The 17077-nt window shown below is 42.3% G+C and overlaps 1 protein-coding gene across 1 annotated transcript; it reads right to left on the bottom strand.

The window, feature by feature from the left end:
• Positions 1-317: 317 nt before the first annotated feature.
• On the bottom strand, positions 318-6894 carry LOC125485800 (acrosin-like). The gene is made up of 5 exons (XM_048610532.1): positions 6809-6894; positions 6459-6672; positions 2235-2500; positions 807-949; positions 318-626 (listed from the first exon to the last, which is right to left on the bottom strand). The coding sequence occupies exons 1-5, from the start codon at positions 6822-6824 to the stop codon at positions 339-341; spliced, it is 927 nt and encodes a 308-aa protein (XP_048466489.1). The 5' UTR covers positions 6825-6894; the 3' UTR covers positions 318-338.
• Positions 6895-17077: the final 10183 nt, after the last annotated feature.

Below are 17077 nucleotides of genomic sequence, written 5' to 3'. Positions count from 1 at the left end.
GCCACATTTTTGGCCGCTTACTTAGACCAACGTTATCTTTTCACAACTCTCTGCTCCCATCTTCAGTACTCCTGGCACAAGCTATTGAATCTATGATTCCATGTACAGTGCCACCTAAACAAGCAGCATTAAATGCAATGAATGAAGCAGAATTAGTGACGCAGTCCAATTAGCTAACTCTTAATTCATCTGTTTGAACAAAATAGCATGAAACCCAAACAAATAAACTGCCCAGTTTCATTGCTATAAAATTTTATTGACATAGAGACTATTATCAAGGAAACCAGACAGCAATAGACATCTCTGTAAACCTCTGAGTGCAGATCAAACTGGTATCTTTAGATAAAGAGAGACACCAGCCCAACTGCTGTGAGAAAGCCATAAACCTGTGAACGGATAGCACTGTTTTTCTTATTTATTGATGCCTTGCGAGAACCATCAGCTGCCATTTGCATTTCACCCAGTTTTGACGTCTTCCACTCAATCCACTCAATGTACTTCCGCACAGATGTGTAGATGCCTGGATGGACCTTGTGACCACAACCTAAGCCCCAGTTGGTGATTCCTAGTTGATAGAATTTTCCTGCTCCAAGCACTTTACATACCAATGGGCCTCCGCTATCCGTCTGCAATAAAATAGGAAGAAAGTGATTGAGAGGCCAATGGATGCCACTCTGCCCCAGCCAGCCCTAACCAGGCTTGATTTTAACACATATCCCAAAGGAATAGGCTCTGTACATGACTATACTTCTTCACCCAGACCCATTCAATAACAAAGGTTTCAATTTTTCTTACATAGTGCCTACCTGACACCTGTCTGGTCCTGCCCATTTAAATCCAGCGCACAGGACTTGATCAGACAATGAGCCATTGTACCAATCACCCTGATTGCAGATAGCGGTCGGGATTATACTGATCTCTTGTTCCTGTAAGATATCTGCTCGTCTACCTAGGTCAAAGAAAACCACATAATAAGATTGGCATGGTTTTCTCAGCTCAGTTTTTTGATCACATAGAATTTGTGTATTGCTGATAAAGACACATTTTGTCAATGATTTTTTACCTTGTACCAAAGGCAATTTGCGAGATTACAGATTTTAGGTGAAAACCAACTGTGAACGAAAGGAGAGCATTTATTGGTAGAGGTGTTGCTATAGAGAATATACCAGCCAATGATGACTGATAGTTAACTGCCAGGCTTCATTTAAATGTCAAAGCAGGCAGGATGACTGAGTCATAAAGGCTTTTCCCTGGGAGTTGTACCAGCGAATGACTATTGCCTGTTTTATTCAGTTGAAACAGATACAGTACTGTCCTGCATATCTCATGAGAATGCCTCAACTTTAACCATCTGGAGTGAAACTTTTTGACGCCTTAATTGGGCTGTAAACAACAGTCTATCCACTAGGATGTAAGGCCCACCTCCTCAATCTTGATTTTTTTGGGAAGGAGATGGAACAGTATCTGCCTCCTAAACCAGTAATGAAAATATTTCAGAAACATGTTGACAAAAGTGAATGCTAACACTGAGAATTCAGGCAGATAATTGAACAGTTTAGAAAGAGCTTTACTCTGTATCAATCATATGCTGTATCTACCCTGGGAGTATTTGATGTGCAGTATGAAGGGAGCTTCAATTTGTGCCTAACAATGCTGTACCTGAGATAGTAGGATCTGTACCTGCCCTGGTTGTGTTTGATTGGACAGTGTAGAGGTACTAGTATTGAGTTCAAGTAATAGTGGAACTCAGTTGGAACAGACTGAAGTGACTGGGTAATTCTGGGTAGAGCTATTCTGGCATTCAAGTGATGTTTTTGCTTTGTAACAGAAGTGAATTAAACCTAACAGAATTTCTTGCTCTGATTGCTTCAATGCAGTTCAACCAATCAGTTGAAGGGCTAGCTAGGCTACTTCGAAGGTATAAAGAATAAACCACACAGTATGATATTTGGGTGACATGTAGGCCAGACTACACAAGGTAAAAAAGGACAGGCTGTCTTCTAGGGGAAATTGGTGAATCAACTGAGTTTCGAGGGCAGCTTTTACATTCAGTGCCTACTCAATTTTGAAGTGAATCTCTGATATCTGGATTACTAAAAGTTATCATTACTGATGCGGAACATCACTAGCCTACACACACCCAGCATTTTAGACCTGAGACAAGGCCAAATGTGACTGTCTGTATGTGCAGTTAACCAGGAAGTGAAGGCTAAACAAACTGACAGCTTTCTTACCTTTCCCCTCCACCATGCCCCATCCGGCAGTGACACAAGGCTTGAGTTCAGCAATATCAAGTTTCTGGTACTGAAGGCACACTGGCTGCACATAGTCGGTGAACACAATAGGATCAGTGACCTTGATGAGGGCAATGTCATTAGATTCTGTGTCCGGATTGTAATTTTCATGCTTGATGACTTCTGCAACTGGTCTGGCGTATGTGTCTTTACTAAACCTCGAGATCTGTTCTAATCCGAACACCAGCATAATTTTCTCTACATTGCTTAGGAAGGATACAAGAAGATTTGCATAAATTAGGGAGGACACTTGTAGTACCTTTTTGACAAAGTGAAGATTTCTTGGACTGTTCCCTCACTCAATAGTTCAATGATATTGAGATACAGAAACATAATTATTAGATTATCATCTAAACATAATTTATCCCTGTTGGGTAGGAGAATTGATGGGACACTATCATATAGATCGATGTTCCTGAGCTTTAGGGAGAGTTGGTGAATCAACTAGAGTTCCCATTCCTTCTATCAGTCATCTCAGAGGAGAAGAAGGTTGCGTTTAAAGCCCTCTCAGACAATGGAGGAACCTGTGTAATTGATTTACAAGATCACAGTCCACGTTTATCTTCAATTTGGTGAGATAGGCCATGACTAGTGCACTGCAGTTCCTGATGCATATCTTAAAACAAAAGTGTCCACATCTTTTACTTTTAGGAACTATGGGTCTTAGGAATCACAGTTGAAGATTAAATCTGAACACCCCACAATTGGTCAAGTGACTTTAAAGTTTTGGCAAAGATCTGTAGCTCGGGTTGTGGGTGAGATTGTTGACTTGCTCGCCGAGCTGGCTTGTTCTCGTTCAGACGTTTTGTCACCATGCTAGGTGACATCATCAGTGGAGACTCCGACAAAGCGGTGTTATTCTACTCCATTTGGAATTTAAACTGTCCAGTCCGTTATGGTGAGTAGTGTCATTTACAGTTTTGATCTGTATGGGTTTGTATATGGGGTCCAATTCTATAATTTAACAATTGATCAATTTAACTGGGACAAAGTAACTATAGTGGCGCAAGCCAAACATAGACAAGCATGGGAATTCCTAGAGTCATGGTTCTCCATTCATACATTAAAATCAACAAACATATAGAATTGGACCCCATATACAAACCCATACAGATCAAAACCGGAAATGACAGTACTCACCATAATGGACCGGACAGTACAAATTCCAAGCAGATTAGAATAACATCACTTCATCGGAGTCTCCACTGATGATGTCACCTAGCATGGTGACAAAATGTCTGAACAACAGCAACAAGCCAGCTCGGTGAGCAAGTCAACAACCTTGGTCAATTGACACTAGCTAATCTCAGTGTTCTGACTTCGGATTTGTCTACTAGTGAAACAAAAGCCCTTTTCAAACCTGGAGGTTGACAAAACCCAAATAGGACAAGGCATCACTTCAGCGTGCATACATCTTCTCTATTCTGTGGTATATTGCTGTACATTTACCTTCAGCAGTGATCCCCTTAGTTCAGTCACTTAACATGTGTTTACGTTTTGATCAATCAGGTTATAAGGATGATAAACCTGGAGTTTCGAATGGCCACTACCAAAAAACTTGCAGCCAGAACTTCTATATGGGGTGTGCACTTTGTCCCTGCGGGGAGAAGTCCCAGGTTTAATGAGCAGGTTATCGGGGACAAGGCCTTGGGTAGTTCCATGAATTTACTGAGGTCTTGCTGCTGCTTAGATCAGTTTGTCCATTCAGGTTAGGTCTTGAAGAATCATCTGGAGCTGAGTGGGATGAATTCCAACACTAGATCCACTTAATTGATCCTTTGAATGGAACAAGGCACCATTAACACATAGTACAATAGATCCAGTGAAGTAAATGGTATCCTAGCAAAATTGTAACCTTCAGTCAAACAACAAAAAAAACTAGTTTTTTTTTAAATCTCATTGCCCTTTGCAGGAGCTTGTAGCATGTATATTGACTGCTGTGTTTTCTACATTTAAACAGCGACTCCACTTCAAAAATAATTTGCTGTCAATCAATTTGGGACAATCTGAGGTCATGAAAAATGTAGAGAAATGCAAGTTTTTTTATGGCAAGGGTTAAGTTCAGATGAGGTAGATGGGATAAGCTGTCACTTGTCATAGTTGTATGGTTAGTAGCTGCTCAGGTTTGTTTTTAGAGACCATTATTAACAATGAGATTGTGCAGTACTTTGAAGTAAAATAGGGCTGAATCAGCACGGCTTCGTCAAGGGATGGTCATGTCTGACAAATCTGTTAGAACTCTTTGAGGTGGGAATCAGCAAGTTACACAAAGGAGAGCCAGTGAATGTGATCTATTTGGATTTCCAGAAGTCCTTTGACAAAGCGCTGCACAGGAGTTTTCTGAATAATATAAAAGCCCATGGTATTAGGGGGAAGGTGCTGGCATGCATAGAGGATTGGCTGACTGATAGAAGGCAGAGACGTGCGATAAAGGGATCTTCTTCAGGATGGCAGCCAATGACTAGTGGAGTTCCACAAGGGTCCACGTTGGGACCACAACTATTCACATTATACATTAACAATCTGGACAAAGGAACTGAGGGCATTGTTGCTAAGTTTGCAGATGATATAAAGATAGGTGAAGGAACAGATTGTTGAGGAAGCAGAGAGGCAGTAGAAGGACTTGAACAGGCAGGAGAGTGGGAAAAGAAGTGGCAGATGGCACACAATGTGGGAAAGTCTGAGGTTATGCACTTTGGAGGAAGAAGAGAAACTAAGACTGTCCTCTAAACAGGGAAAGGCTCCAGAAATCTGAAACACAAAGGGACTTGGGAGTCCTAATTTAAGATTAAGGTTAACATGCAGGTTCAATTGGCAGATAAGAATGTAAATACAATGTTAGTGTTCTTTTGAAGGGGGTTAGAATACAACAGCAGGGATGTACTGCTGAGGCTGTATTTAAGACAGAGATATGTTCTTAATTGGTCAGGGGATCAAGAGTTACAGGGCGAAGGCAGGAGAATGGGGTTGAGGAACATATTAGCCATGATCAAATAACGAAGCAAACTCATTCGGCCATATGGCCTAATTCTGCTCATATATGTTATAGTCTTAAGGACTTCTCTTAACCAAGAGGTTCTGTAGTGTGCTCTACGACAGTTTACACAGATATTTGGCCTATATTGCTGCCATGGCAATGGCAAGTCCATGTCCATGTCATGCATCTTTTGAACTGATAACTACAGTCATTGCTCTATCATATTCAGGAAGTATAGGACATCATTAAGGGTTACAGTGATATGTAGGCAGACCAGTGCAAGGTCTGTCCATGTGGAGTTGGGTATGCTAGGCTACTTTCAATGACACCACAATTGCTATACAATCCAAAAGAAACACAGCTCCACACATACCACAGGGAAGAGTCGTCAGGGCATTGAACCCCGGCCAATGACCTTCCCATTCTGTTCAAGAAGTGAGACCCACTCCATACAGTTTGCCTATTATATGTAATCTGGATACAGTTTCGTTGGAAGGTACAAGTTTCAGATGCAGCATGAGGATTTCCAGAATCAGAAGGCAGGCTGTACCAGACTAAATTAATATCAGATCCAATTACCTCTTTCTGCTTCTATTAGAGGACAAGTTTGACTCAACGGTAGCTTCTGAGCAATTCACACTCAGTCAAATTACCTCTTATAATGAAGACTAGTCAGAATGTACAGGCTCCAAAGGGGAGAAACAAAACAATTGTGCCCCACAGATTTCCAACCCTCACAGCCCTGGCTCAGACCTTAACCTGGTGAGGTATCCACAGAATGGCTGGAGTTTGTGAATGTTCCATACTTCAGAGTTAAAACATCCAGCAAAGCGTAATCCTGGCAGAGAAATTACAGAGGATAAAGACTAGATACAGATCTGACCCTGCACAGAAGTGCTTTCTAGGGGAGGCACAGATACAAGGCTGGTATAGGGATGGGGAAGGTGCAGATACTTGGCGTATATGAATGTGGGAATGGGTACCAGGCCTGTAAAGGTGTTAGTCACATTCATATGGTCACCAATGGTAACCAATAGCAGACACACAATCATTTCAAAATGAGACATTAGTCTGGAGATTGAATCTACGGTTAGTTAGTGGGAATTGTTCACTTTCTGGGACAAGTCAGTGAGTTAATTAGCAATGAGGTATTTATTCATTGGTAGGACCACCAGCCACCTCCTTACTTTGCTACTTTGGCCTTGAAGCAGTGAGCTGCTGTCAGCACCCAGTAGTTGTCAATGACAGATCCTCCACAGGTGTGACCGTAAGTTCCATCCTTTGATGCAATCTGTACACTGACCAGCCAAGGCCAGGCTCCTGGATCAGCATCATGGTTCCCCAGAGTCTCTGAATTCAGGTCTTCCTCTTCTTCATTTACTGCTGGTCGCTTGCTGCATTCTAAAATAAAAGGATACAACATGAAGGGAAAAGTTTGAACCATCATGGATGACTAATGGCACCAATTTTGTCTGCACATCGCCACAAGTATATCGAACCCCGTATTGTGACTGGGCTCAGCAGATTGTACTCTCACCTCTAAGCTTGATCATTAATTTGATCCCTATCTGAGATACCCAAGCACAAAGTCTAGGATTACGCTCTGAATGGTGTACCGAGAGAATGCGGCACTATCAGGAATGCTGTCTTTCAGACGATGCACTGAATTATGGGAAGGGAGGATGTGAGCTCTGTTGGATGGCTGGTTTGCAATGCAGTGTGATGCCAAGAGCACAGATTCAATTCCTACACCTGCTGAAGTCACCCTGAAAGTCCTGCTCTCAATCTTACCCCTCAACTGAGGCATACTGACCCTCAGGGTAAACTCATCACCTGTAATCCCTCTCTAAAAAGAGATTAGACCTTTTGGACCTTGGCAACTTTACCTTCCCTTCCAATACATTAAACTAAGGCCCTGCCTACTCTCGCAGCTGGACTATTCCAAGAATAGGAGTTTTTCCTGGTGAACTGGACAACATTTATCCCTGAACAGACATCATTTTGGAAAAAAAGGTAATGACATTATTGTTTGTGGAAGCTTGTTTTGCAAAGATTGGTCATTGCAATTCCTCTATTACAACAGTGACAACACCTTAAAAATACTTCAATGGCACTAACATATTTCAGGATTTCCTGAATGGTGAAACATGCAATAAAAATGCAAATGTTTCTTTCCATGATCCCAGACAAAGGCCGTTGGCATCAAGGCTACATGCAATCAAGTCCTTGCCTGATCTTCAGACACATCCACAATGCTGGATCTCAGAATACAGTGACCAGATTTCCAGTGTTGGTGAGAAGGAGTCAATGGGTTGACAAATCATCCATTATGCCTCAACAAAAGATTGTGTCCTGACTTCAGTTAGCAATTTACAGCTCTCAATTAATGTATGAAATAGGTCATAGTGTCTTATACATTGGCTTCCACCAATGGCCAGTGTTGTCAATTGGTCGCACACCCTCAGCCATTGGACTCCACTTTCAGGCAATCAATGTAGTCAATGGATCACATGGCCTTATTCATTGGCCTCTTCCTTCACCTAATCAGTCTATGAGACAGACTGTCTCATTGGCTGAAGGATGTGACCAGTCAGTGCAGGTAATGGGTCAATGCCTCATTCATTAGCCCTAGATTTGAAGCAGGGTTGTGGGTGGAAAGAGTTTTCATGTTTCATATCCAGTCCAAATTATTACAGGGGCTGTTACAGCACAGTGATAGTGTCCATACCTCTGGACTAGATGTCCTACCTATTCCAGAGTTGTGTAATAACATCTTTGAACAGGTTGATTACAAAATATTTCCCATCCAAATTAAGCCTACAATCAGTCTTGTTGCCGTTTCCTGCTCCATTTCAAGGTGTCTAAATTTTTTTTGACTACAGAAACAAAACTTGTCATATTACCCAAATGTCATTTTAACTGAAATAACTCTACAGAGGTTGGTCAAGTCATCCTTTATTTACATGTGGACAGTCCTTGACTCTGATCCAGATCCCTCAGAGCTAGCTCTCAGGGTGAGCAAAATCTCCGAAACTCATGTTTTTAATTTGGCAGCGAGGGCTCCCTGAATAGACTTGATTAACAGCCCCAATCAGGGAACTTATATACTTTAAGATGCACCTGACTGACCCCATTACCATCACTGCATCCCTCGCCCTCTGAGCTGGGTTCTTTTTTATGGAGCTCCTCCTGGGGTGTTTTAGCACCAGCTCACTTCTGATATGGGTGGCATGTAACGCACAGTAGCTCATCTCCTGTGCCTGGAGCATCTCAGGAGAAATTCATTCTCCTCTTCAGGCAGCAAAGGTGTTGAGGCGGTTTTATCTGCCATGTCCATCTCTGATTCTAAGTTATCTTCAATGCTTAACAGAGGGGGAGAACCCACAGTTTCCGGAACAGTCGGAAAGGCAGTCAAGGAGCCAGGCGCATTTTGCTTCTGCATTGTTTGCAAGTTTGCAAGTTTGCAGCTTTCATTTGGTCGATGTGCTTGTTTAGGACCTTTGCACCTACCCTGAACTTAATACTTTACTGGACCTGACCTCGAGTCTACCATGCCTCTTACCCAAGCAGGACCATTCCCGTAGTTCCTATACCAAACTTTGTCCCCTGAAGTAAACTGTCTCTCTCGCTTAGCAGAGTCTTATGTCCAGCACCGGCTTTCCTGATGACATTTTACACTCCTGTCCCCAGCTCCTGAAAGATCAGATTTAACCTTACACTGAGTCTTCTCCCCACTAGTAATTCTGCTGGAGCAGTCCCTGTAGCTGCGTAGCTGAGGGCTGGTCCTATAACCAAAAAGGAACTAGGACTGTTCAGTATCAAGTGAAGCTGTAGGCTGTTTCTTTAAGCATGCCTTCAAAGTTTGGACTTTTCCTTTCCCCAGACCATTGGATGATGGATGTTATAGAGTTATCCTTAATGATGAATACCAGTCGTTTTGAAGAAATACTCAGTTCCCTGCAGGTAAATGGTGGCCCATTACGTGTGACCAACACTTCCGGCAGTCGATGTATTGCAAAAGATGAGCACAGTTTTTCTATTGTCATCCCTGTGTTTGATGAATGAACTCTATACACATCCAGCCATTTTGAGTCAGTATCCACAATGACTTAAGAACATTGAGACCATGAAAGGACCTGCATAGTCAAGGTGTAACCAAGTCCAGGGTTTATCTGACCATTCCCACAAGTGTGGGGGAGCTGCTGGTGGTAATTTTTGTCCATGTTGGTACTCTCGGCACTGCTCCACCAACGTGCCTATGTCTGCATTCAAGCCTGGCCACCAGATATAACTTCCCCTCCCCGCACCCCCATCACCCCCCAACATCGTAATCTTGGAAAATCCTAGATGACCCTGACGGAGTTCATTCAGTATCTGGCAGCGACCTTTGCTTGGGACAATCCCCCTTGCTCCCTCTTGTAATACGCCATCCTCTACTGTGATCTGATCTCTCCAGGTCCAAAAAGATTTCAGTTCTGGTTGTGATGGCCCTTTGGTTTCCCCCATCATGACCAGCTGTTTCAATTTTGCCCAAACCGGATCTTTCAGTGTTCAATGTCTGTGACCGGAAGTGGGTCCAAAAATTTAAAACCTCGATAAACTCTTCCAGCAGTGGTCATCCAGGAGTTTCCAAAGTGAAGGTGTTGGGGGCAAGTTATATCCGGTGGCCATTTAATTAGATGTTTATTTTGATTGTTTCTGATTTGGATGTAATTAAGCAATTTAACTGTTCCAAATTAGGTGTAGGTGGACTTTCCAGAGTGTGCACTCTCCTGGATATGGGCCTATGAGTTCTCTTACTAATTTAGGTCTTCTAGTGGGATTCTTTTGCTGTCTCAAGTCTGCAAACCAGCAGCTACAATGGATTGCTGGATCCTGAAGAAAATTTTAACCATTTGGCAGAGGCTTGGCTTTGTTTTGGAGTTTTGCTATGGGCTGAACTAGAGTTCCTCTGTTCAGGATATGTTCTGAGTGAGGCTCTGCAATTGTCTTTACTCAAGTGGTGTTCCCCAAGATCAGTCAGATTGTTGAGGATGTCCCCTTCTGTCAGAATGCCCTGTAACTCCTATGCTCCACTTGCCACATTTTCCAATGATAAAGCCAGTTGTAGTGCCTGTTTCAAGTCCAGTTGGGCTTCAGCTAGTAGGTGGTTTTGCATGGTTCCATCATTAATCCCACACACCAAACAGTCTCTCAGCAACTCATTATTGGTTAAGTCAAAGTCACATGCCTTTGATAGTTGTCTTAAGCCAATCAAAAATCCTGATACAGATTCTCCTGGTTCTCGAATTGCTGAGTAAAATCAAAAGCATCTCAGAATCAGAGGAGGCTTGGGGTTGTAATATTCATTAATTAAAGCTGTCAACTCCTGAAAGGTTTAACTAGCTGGTACCTCAGGGAAAGTTAAGCTCCTAATAACTGAAAAAAAAACTGCAGGTCCACAAGCTGTCAGGAGAATTACTTGTTGCTTTTCATCTTTATTTACACTGATCCAGCTCCCTTAAAGCCATCTCTCAGAGTGAGCAGAACCTCTGATATTCCTGTTTATATCTGTCAGCCAGAGGTTCCTGATTGGACCAGGTTAACAGCCCCAAACAGGGAACTCACACTCTGACGTCCACCTGGCTGACTTCATTACAATCATTACATGCACAATCCATTGAGAAGCTCAGCATCTCCTCTTTACCAAATATTTCAATATTTTAGTGCAGTAACTGTCCTAATGAAGCCAATGCTGAAAGTGTAGTGTCATACAGTAGTACAACACAAAAAGAGCCTCTTCGGCCCATTGTGTTTATGCTGGGAGTAAAACACCCATCTATTCGAAATGCATTTTCCAGAACTTGGTCCATAGCCTTGCATGCCGTGGTTTCAGAAGTGATCATCTCAATACATCTTAAATGTTATAATGGTTCCTGCCTCTATCATTCTTTCAAGCAATGAGTTTTGGATACCACCACCCCCCAAGTGAAAAAAAATTCCTTAAATCTCCTCTAAAACTCATGTCCTTTACCTTAATTCTATGGCCCTTAGTTATTGATCCCTCCACTAAGGGGAAAAGCTCCTTCCTATCCAGTATTATGTTGTTCATAATTTTGTAGACCTCAATCAATTCCCTCTCAGCCTTCTCTGTTCCAAGGAATCAAAACAACCTACCTGTTCTCTCTTGATAGCTGAAATGCTCCAGCCTGGACAACATCCTGGTGAATCTCCTCTGCACACTCTCTAATGCAGACAATACTCCAACTGAGGCTTAACCAACATCTTACACAGCACCCATCAAATCCTCTCTGTTCTTATAATCAGTGCCTCTGCTAATAAAGGCAAGTATCCCATACGCTTTCTGAACCACCCCATTTACGGCCTCGTTGCCCTCATGGATCTATGGAGATGCACAGCAAGTTCCTTCTGATTCTCATTTTGTCCCAGGGTTCTCCCATTCATTGTGTACTCCTTTCTCTGCCTTGTTAGTCCCAACAAAATGCATACATTGCTCTTATCAGGGCTATCAGAATTAAACTATATTTCCCACTGATCTGCCCATCTGACCAGCCCATCAATCTCATCCTGCAGTCTAAGGTTTTTTGCCTCACTATTTTTACCACACCACTAATTTTTGTAACATCTGCAAACTTACTAACCAAACCTCTTACATTCATGTCTGGATTATTAATATACATTACAAACAGCAAGGGTCCCAGCTCTGATCCCTGCAGTATGCCACTAGACACAGGCTCCCAATCCCTAAAACAACATTTGACTAAGCCCCTCTCCCACCTGCCACTGAGTGAATTTTGGATCCAAATTCCCCTGGGCCCTTTTCTTCTTTACAAGTCTCCCATGTGATACTTTGTCAAAAGCCTTACTGAAGTCCATGTAAACAATGTCAACAGTACTGCTCTCATCTCCACACCTTTAGATTTTTCTTTTTTACCCACCAATACTTTTTCATTGCTGTGTTAATTCATTTTTAATTAATCCCCTGCACTTTTGAAAGTTCTCTAGGACTAACAGTATCTGCCATAAACTTCAGTTTTTTTTTCCTTATACAATTGTAACTTTCCATGACATCCAGAGTTCTCTCAACTTATTTGTCCCACCTTCCCCAGAAGTGGACCCAGCGATGAAGGAACCTAAAGACCTCCCTCCTATGCCAACTTCTCATCCATGCATTAATCTGTTATATCCACTCATTCCTATACTAACTAGCATATGGCACCGGGAATAATCCAGAGATTACAACCATTGATGTGCTGTTTTTCAATCTGTTACCTAACTCTCTAAATTCTTGTTGCAGGACATCCCCACTATGTTGTTGGTACCAATGTGAACCACAATCTCTGACTGTTCACCCTTCCCAAACTCTAGTCAAATACTCTGGAACCCTAAATCTCCCATTGTAGCCTATCCTCTGAGACACATTCACAATCAAAGACTTTCTCTCTAGTAATGTAACACTCCCATTACAGCTCTTTCTGTTAGCATCCTGATTCACATTGAAATCCATACCTGCAGCCCATACAATTATAGAAGCAGAGCATATGAAAGTATCTTTGAGGGTCACAAGACACGTTGAAAACTGTCTTAAAAAGCTTGTAGGGGGCCTTTAACTTTATAAATAGAGCTGTATGGTTCAAAAGCAAGGAAGTTATAAACCTTTATAAATCTGCTCAGACTCCAGCTGGAGTAATGACACAAATCATCAGACCAGCATTGGAGCCACGGTGTCCAGTATTGATGAGACAGAAAACTGTGCGCTTAGCCGGACTCATGTAAAAGGGTCCACATTCCAAAACAGCAGCTAGAAAAGCTCCCTCAGCCCAGGAATCCACACAGAAAGCATCGGAGAGAATCAGCGCAGAAAACATATCTCCTGTTTATTGTCCTAGCTGCTGCAAGGTAAGTTTAAATATCTAGTCCGAATGTTAGTGCATGGTTAATGGATGAATGACTGAATGGATAAGTGTAGCGGACATTAAAAATTCAGACTTAGATGTAAAGTATATGATCAAGGGGGTCACAGATGACAGACAATTTGGTAGAGTGGTAGTGAGGAGGATAGCCATAAACAGTGTGAGAATAACAATGGACACTGGGTGGTCAGAGTAGTAGCAAATGGAATTCAAACAGTAAAAGTGTGAGCAAACGGGTGCAGAGAATTATGAGGATGCTACTTGAACTGGAGGGTCTGAACTATGAGAAGAGATTAGATGGGCTGGGGTTGTTTCCTATGAACAGCAATGGTTGAGTGGGTATCTAAGAGACATGTTTCAGACTCTGAGGAGATTAAATGGCGGGGAGGGGGGTCGGAGGTAGGAAGGTACTTTTTCCATCATAGAGAGGTCAATAACCAACAGACATAGAATCAAGGTCAGACATAGAAGGCTAAGAGGGGAGTTCAGGGGAGTTTTTTTTCAATCAGATGCTGGTCGGAGTTTTGAACTCACTGCCTGAAGGGGTGGATGAGTCAGAAGCATTCATAATATATGAGCAGTAATTATCAAATTATGCCTTAACCTGCAGGACTATGGGCTGAGACCTGGAAAGTGGAATTAATGTAGTCAGATCTTTATTGACCGATGTTGACACAATAGGCCAAATGTTCTCCTCCTGTGCAGTAAAAGCCTGTGAAGTTTACCGATAAGTAGATGAATGAGAGAATGGATTGGTTTGAAGGGTAGGTATGTGGATAGGATGGGGGATATACATGAATAACTGTCTATGGTGGTAGGAGTGTGAGGTAAGTGGGTAGATGGACAAGTGGGGACGGTGACGGGTGAGTAGGTTGGCAAATGTGTAAGGTGGCAAGTTGATGATATTGCAGAGTTAACGTTTCAGGTCCGGTGACCCTTCCTCAGAACTCAATCGGACCTCAATCGAACTCAGTCACTGGACCAGAAACGGTAACTCTGTTTTCTCCTTCACAGATGCTGCCAGACCTGCTGAGCTTTTCCAGCAACTTTGTTTTTGTTCTTGATATACAGCATTTGCAGTTCTTTTGGTTTTGATGATATTGCAGATGGGTAATGTGGCAGCTAGGTGTGGTGTTGGTAGATGGATCGAGTAAAATAAAGAACTACAGATGCTTAAGATCGGAAGAAAGTCAGCATGTCTGACAACATCTGCGGAGAGGGAACAGAGTTAACGTGTTGGGTGCAGTGACCCTTCTTCAGAACTGACGAACTGAGGAAGGTCCCTGGACTCGAAATGTTAACTCTGTTTTCTCTCCACAGATGCTGCTGAGTTTCTCCAGCAATTTCTGTTTTTATTTGAGCCAACTAGAATGGTTGTTGGCGGATGGGAAAAATGGAAGATGGGTGGAGTAGTAGGACATCCAGAAGATGTGGAATCATCATGTACAATTATGAGCACCACACATCATAGGCCTAGAGAGGAGGCAGAGGAGATATATTAGAATGCTACTAGGGATGAGGAACCATTGTTATTGTGATATTATAGGCTTCAGAACTTTAATAACTGTTCATAGATTGAATGAATCAACAAAAGATAAACTTTTACGGAAAACAGATGCAATAACTCTGTCTGGAATAGGTTGTTAAGAAATCAAAGACAAACTGTTACATTAAGACTAAAGGCAATTGGCAATTAGGATAGGGGAGTTGAGATTACATAAACAAAACTGCTTTGACACCTCCTTGATAAACTGGATGCTTTACTGCCACAAAGGACAAGGACTACCCTGCAGAAGAATTTAAGGAGTTAATCACAGGAATGCTGCAGCTTCGAACTGACAGTTAAGGCCAAATGTAATGAGGAACCAAGAAGCTACTTCTGACAAGAAGGCAAGTTGCAGACTTGCAGTAATTTGAATGAAAGAACTAACAATGGGGAAGTGGTTCAGCACAATGGGACAAACGGAGGCTTTTTAGTTCATAATCCTGAGCTCTGACATCTTAGAAAGAATGATAACTCATTAGTCTCTGAGGAAGAGGCTTGTGTGGTCTCAGTTGCTTTACTTAGATGTCATACCTGCCCTGGGATTATTGAAGTTCATCCAGAACTCATATTTTAACTTGTAACAAGTCCCATTTCCCTTTCATTTATGTGCTCACTGACTTAAATCAACTTTTGATCAATCAAAGTCTTAACCTTAAAATTCTCCATCTTGCCCAGTCTGGCCAATTTTTCCTCATAAGACAATTCAGTCATTTCAGGTATCAATCTAGCAAACAGTCTCTGAAAAACATGCAACGCATTTATGTCCTTCCTTAAATAAGGAGACCAGAACTGCACACAGAATTCAAAATCTGCTGTCATCAAAGTCCTGTATAACTGAAGTATAACAACATCAACACACAAGACACATAATTACAACACTAAACTCCAGCAACTGTTTACTCAAGCTTTTGACATCCTTCAGTTAATCTTAGACACAAAGTAATTCCATATATCAGCTACAGTACTTTATTATCATTATCATTAGCCCCAGAGAGATACAGTGAGAACTCTGGCAATAGTGAGACCTAGACCAACCAACTGGATAAAACATATTGTCCTTTGCTAGGACAGTCATTGATTGGAACCCACTACACTTTTACCTCAGTGCTGAAGAAACAAACAACAAATGTGCCCATCTTAGTCTAAAACAGATACCACCACCAATATTTAATGTTGACACTACGTGTCAGAAACAAAATGTTTCCCATTTCCTTACATAGACTCTTAACCTTGACTGACACAGAATTCAAAATGTTAAAGTAGAAGCCATTGCAAAGTCACTTATCACTGAGTGATCATTCCAGCTTGTCCACCCCTGTCCCCAATATTTCACATTCTTTCCATCCACTTACCAGAGTCCCCCTGCTCAGACACAGTAACAGCACAACACAACGCCAGAAAAACAAGGTGAAAGATGGCAAGTTTCAATAATTGCATGTTTTCGCTTATTTACTGAAACTGAAAGGCCCACCCAACTGGGCTTATCGTTGTGACTCACAGACATGGATTGTTCCCTGGGGGAATGGGTTCCTGCTTAGGCTCATTGTTACATAGCTGGATGTCACAGCCATCATTGTTACAGCAAATGACGTCATAGGCTGACATATGATAGTGATGGCAGGATGGGTGATGTGTTACTGCTGCAATATGTGGGAACTGCTGGACACCAGGGTGAACATATCTGTAGTTAGTGTTTGCTGCTGAAGAAACTTCACGTCAAGTTGATCCAAGCTGTAGATGTTGTGCCACATCAGAGATGGGGGAGTGTTACCTGGGCACTTTGTTCTAGGAAGTGATTACACACCTCTGACTGGGTAATTCCGATGTGGTCTGTGATCAGAGACAGGAGGTTGGGACTGCAGGTGAGGGAGGTATGGGGACCCAGAGGATAGCATTTGAAATCCCATGATCCTGCAATTGTCCAATAGTTGCAAGGTTCTTGCAAGCACTGTAGACATGAGTGGGAACTACAGGGTGGAAGAGAGAATTCATCATGGCACTTTAATAGAAGGAGCTATCAAGTGGGGGTAAGTAGTAGGAATGTAGTAGTGGTAGGGGGGCAGTATATACAAAGAACAAAGAAAATTACAGCACAGGAACAGGCCCTTCGGCCCTCCAAGCCTGCACCAATCCAGATCCTCTATCTAAACCTGTTGCCTATTTTCCAAGGAACTGTATCCCTCTGCTCCCTGCCCATTCATGTATCTGTCTAGATACATCTTAAATGACGCTATCGTGCCCGCCTCTACCACCTCCGCTGGCAACGCATTCCAGGCACCCAACGCCCTCTGTGTAAAGAACTTTCCACGCATATCTCCCTTAAACTTTTCCCCTCTCACCTTGAAAT

Source organism: Rhincodon typus, chromosome 22 (assembly GCF_021869965.1).
Source record: "Rhincodon typus isolate 14 chromosome 22, sRhiTyp1.1, whole genome shotgun sequence".
Classification (NCBI taxonomy): Eukaryota; Metazoa; Chordata; class Chondrichthyes; order Orectolobiformes; family Rhincodontidae; genus Rhincodon; species Rhincodon typus.
The sequence above is the reverse complement of the archived record's forward strand: the minus strand, read 5'-3'. Positions and strand labels throughout refer to the sequence as shown.

Bases quoted from the DNA above. Each gene is read 5' to 3' on its own strand.
- LOC125485800 (XM_048610532.1), bottom strand. The intron at 2,501-6,458 runs GTAAGGAGGTGG...ATCCTTCCTAAG, and splicing joins TTCAAGGCCAAAGTAGCAAA to CAATGTAGAGAAAATTATGC. The intron at 950-2,234 runs GTAAGAAAGCTG...TCTTTGACCTAG, and splicing joins GGGCATGGTGGAGGGGAAAG to GTAGACGAGCAGATATCTTA.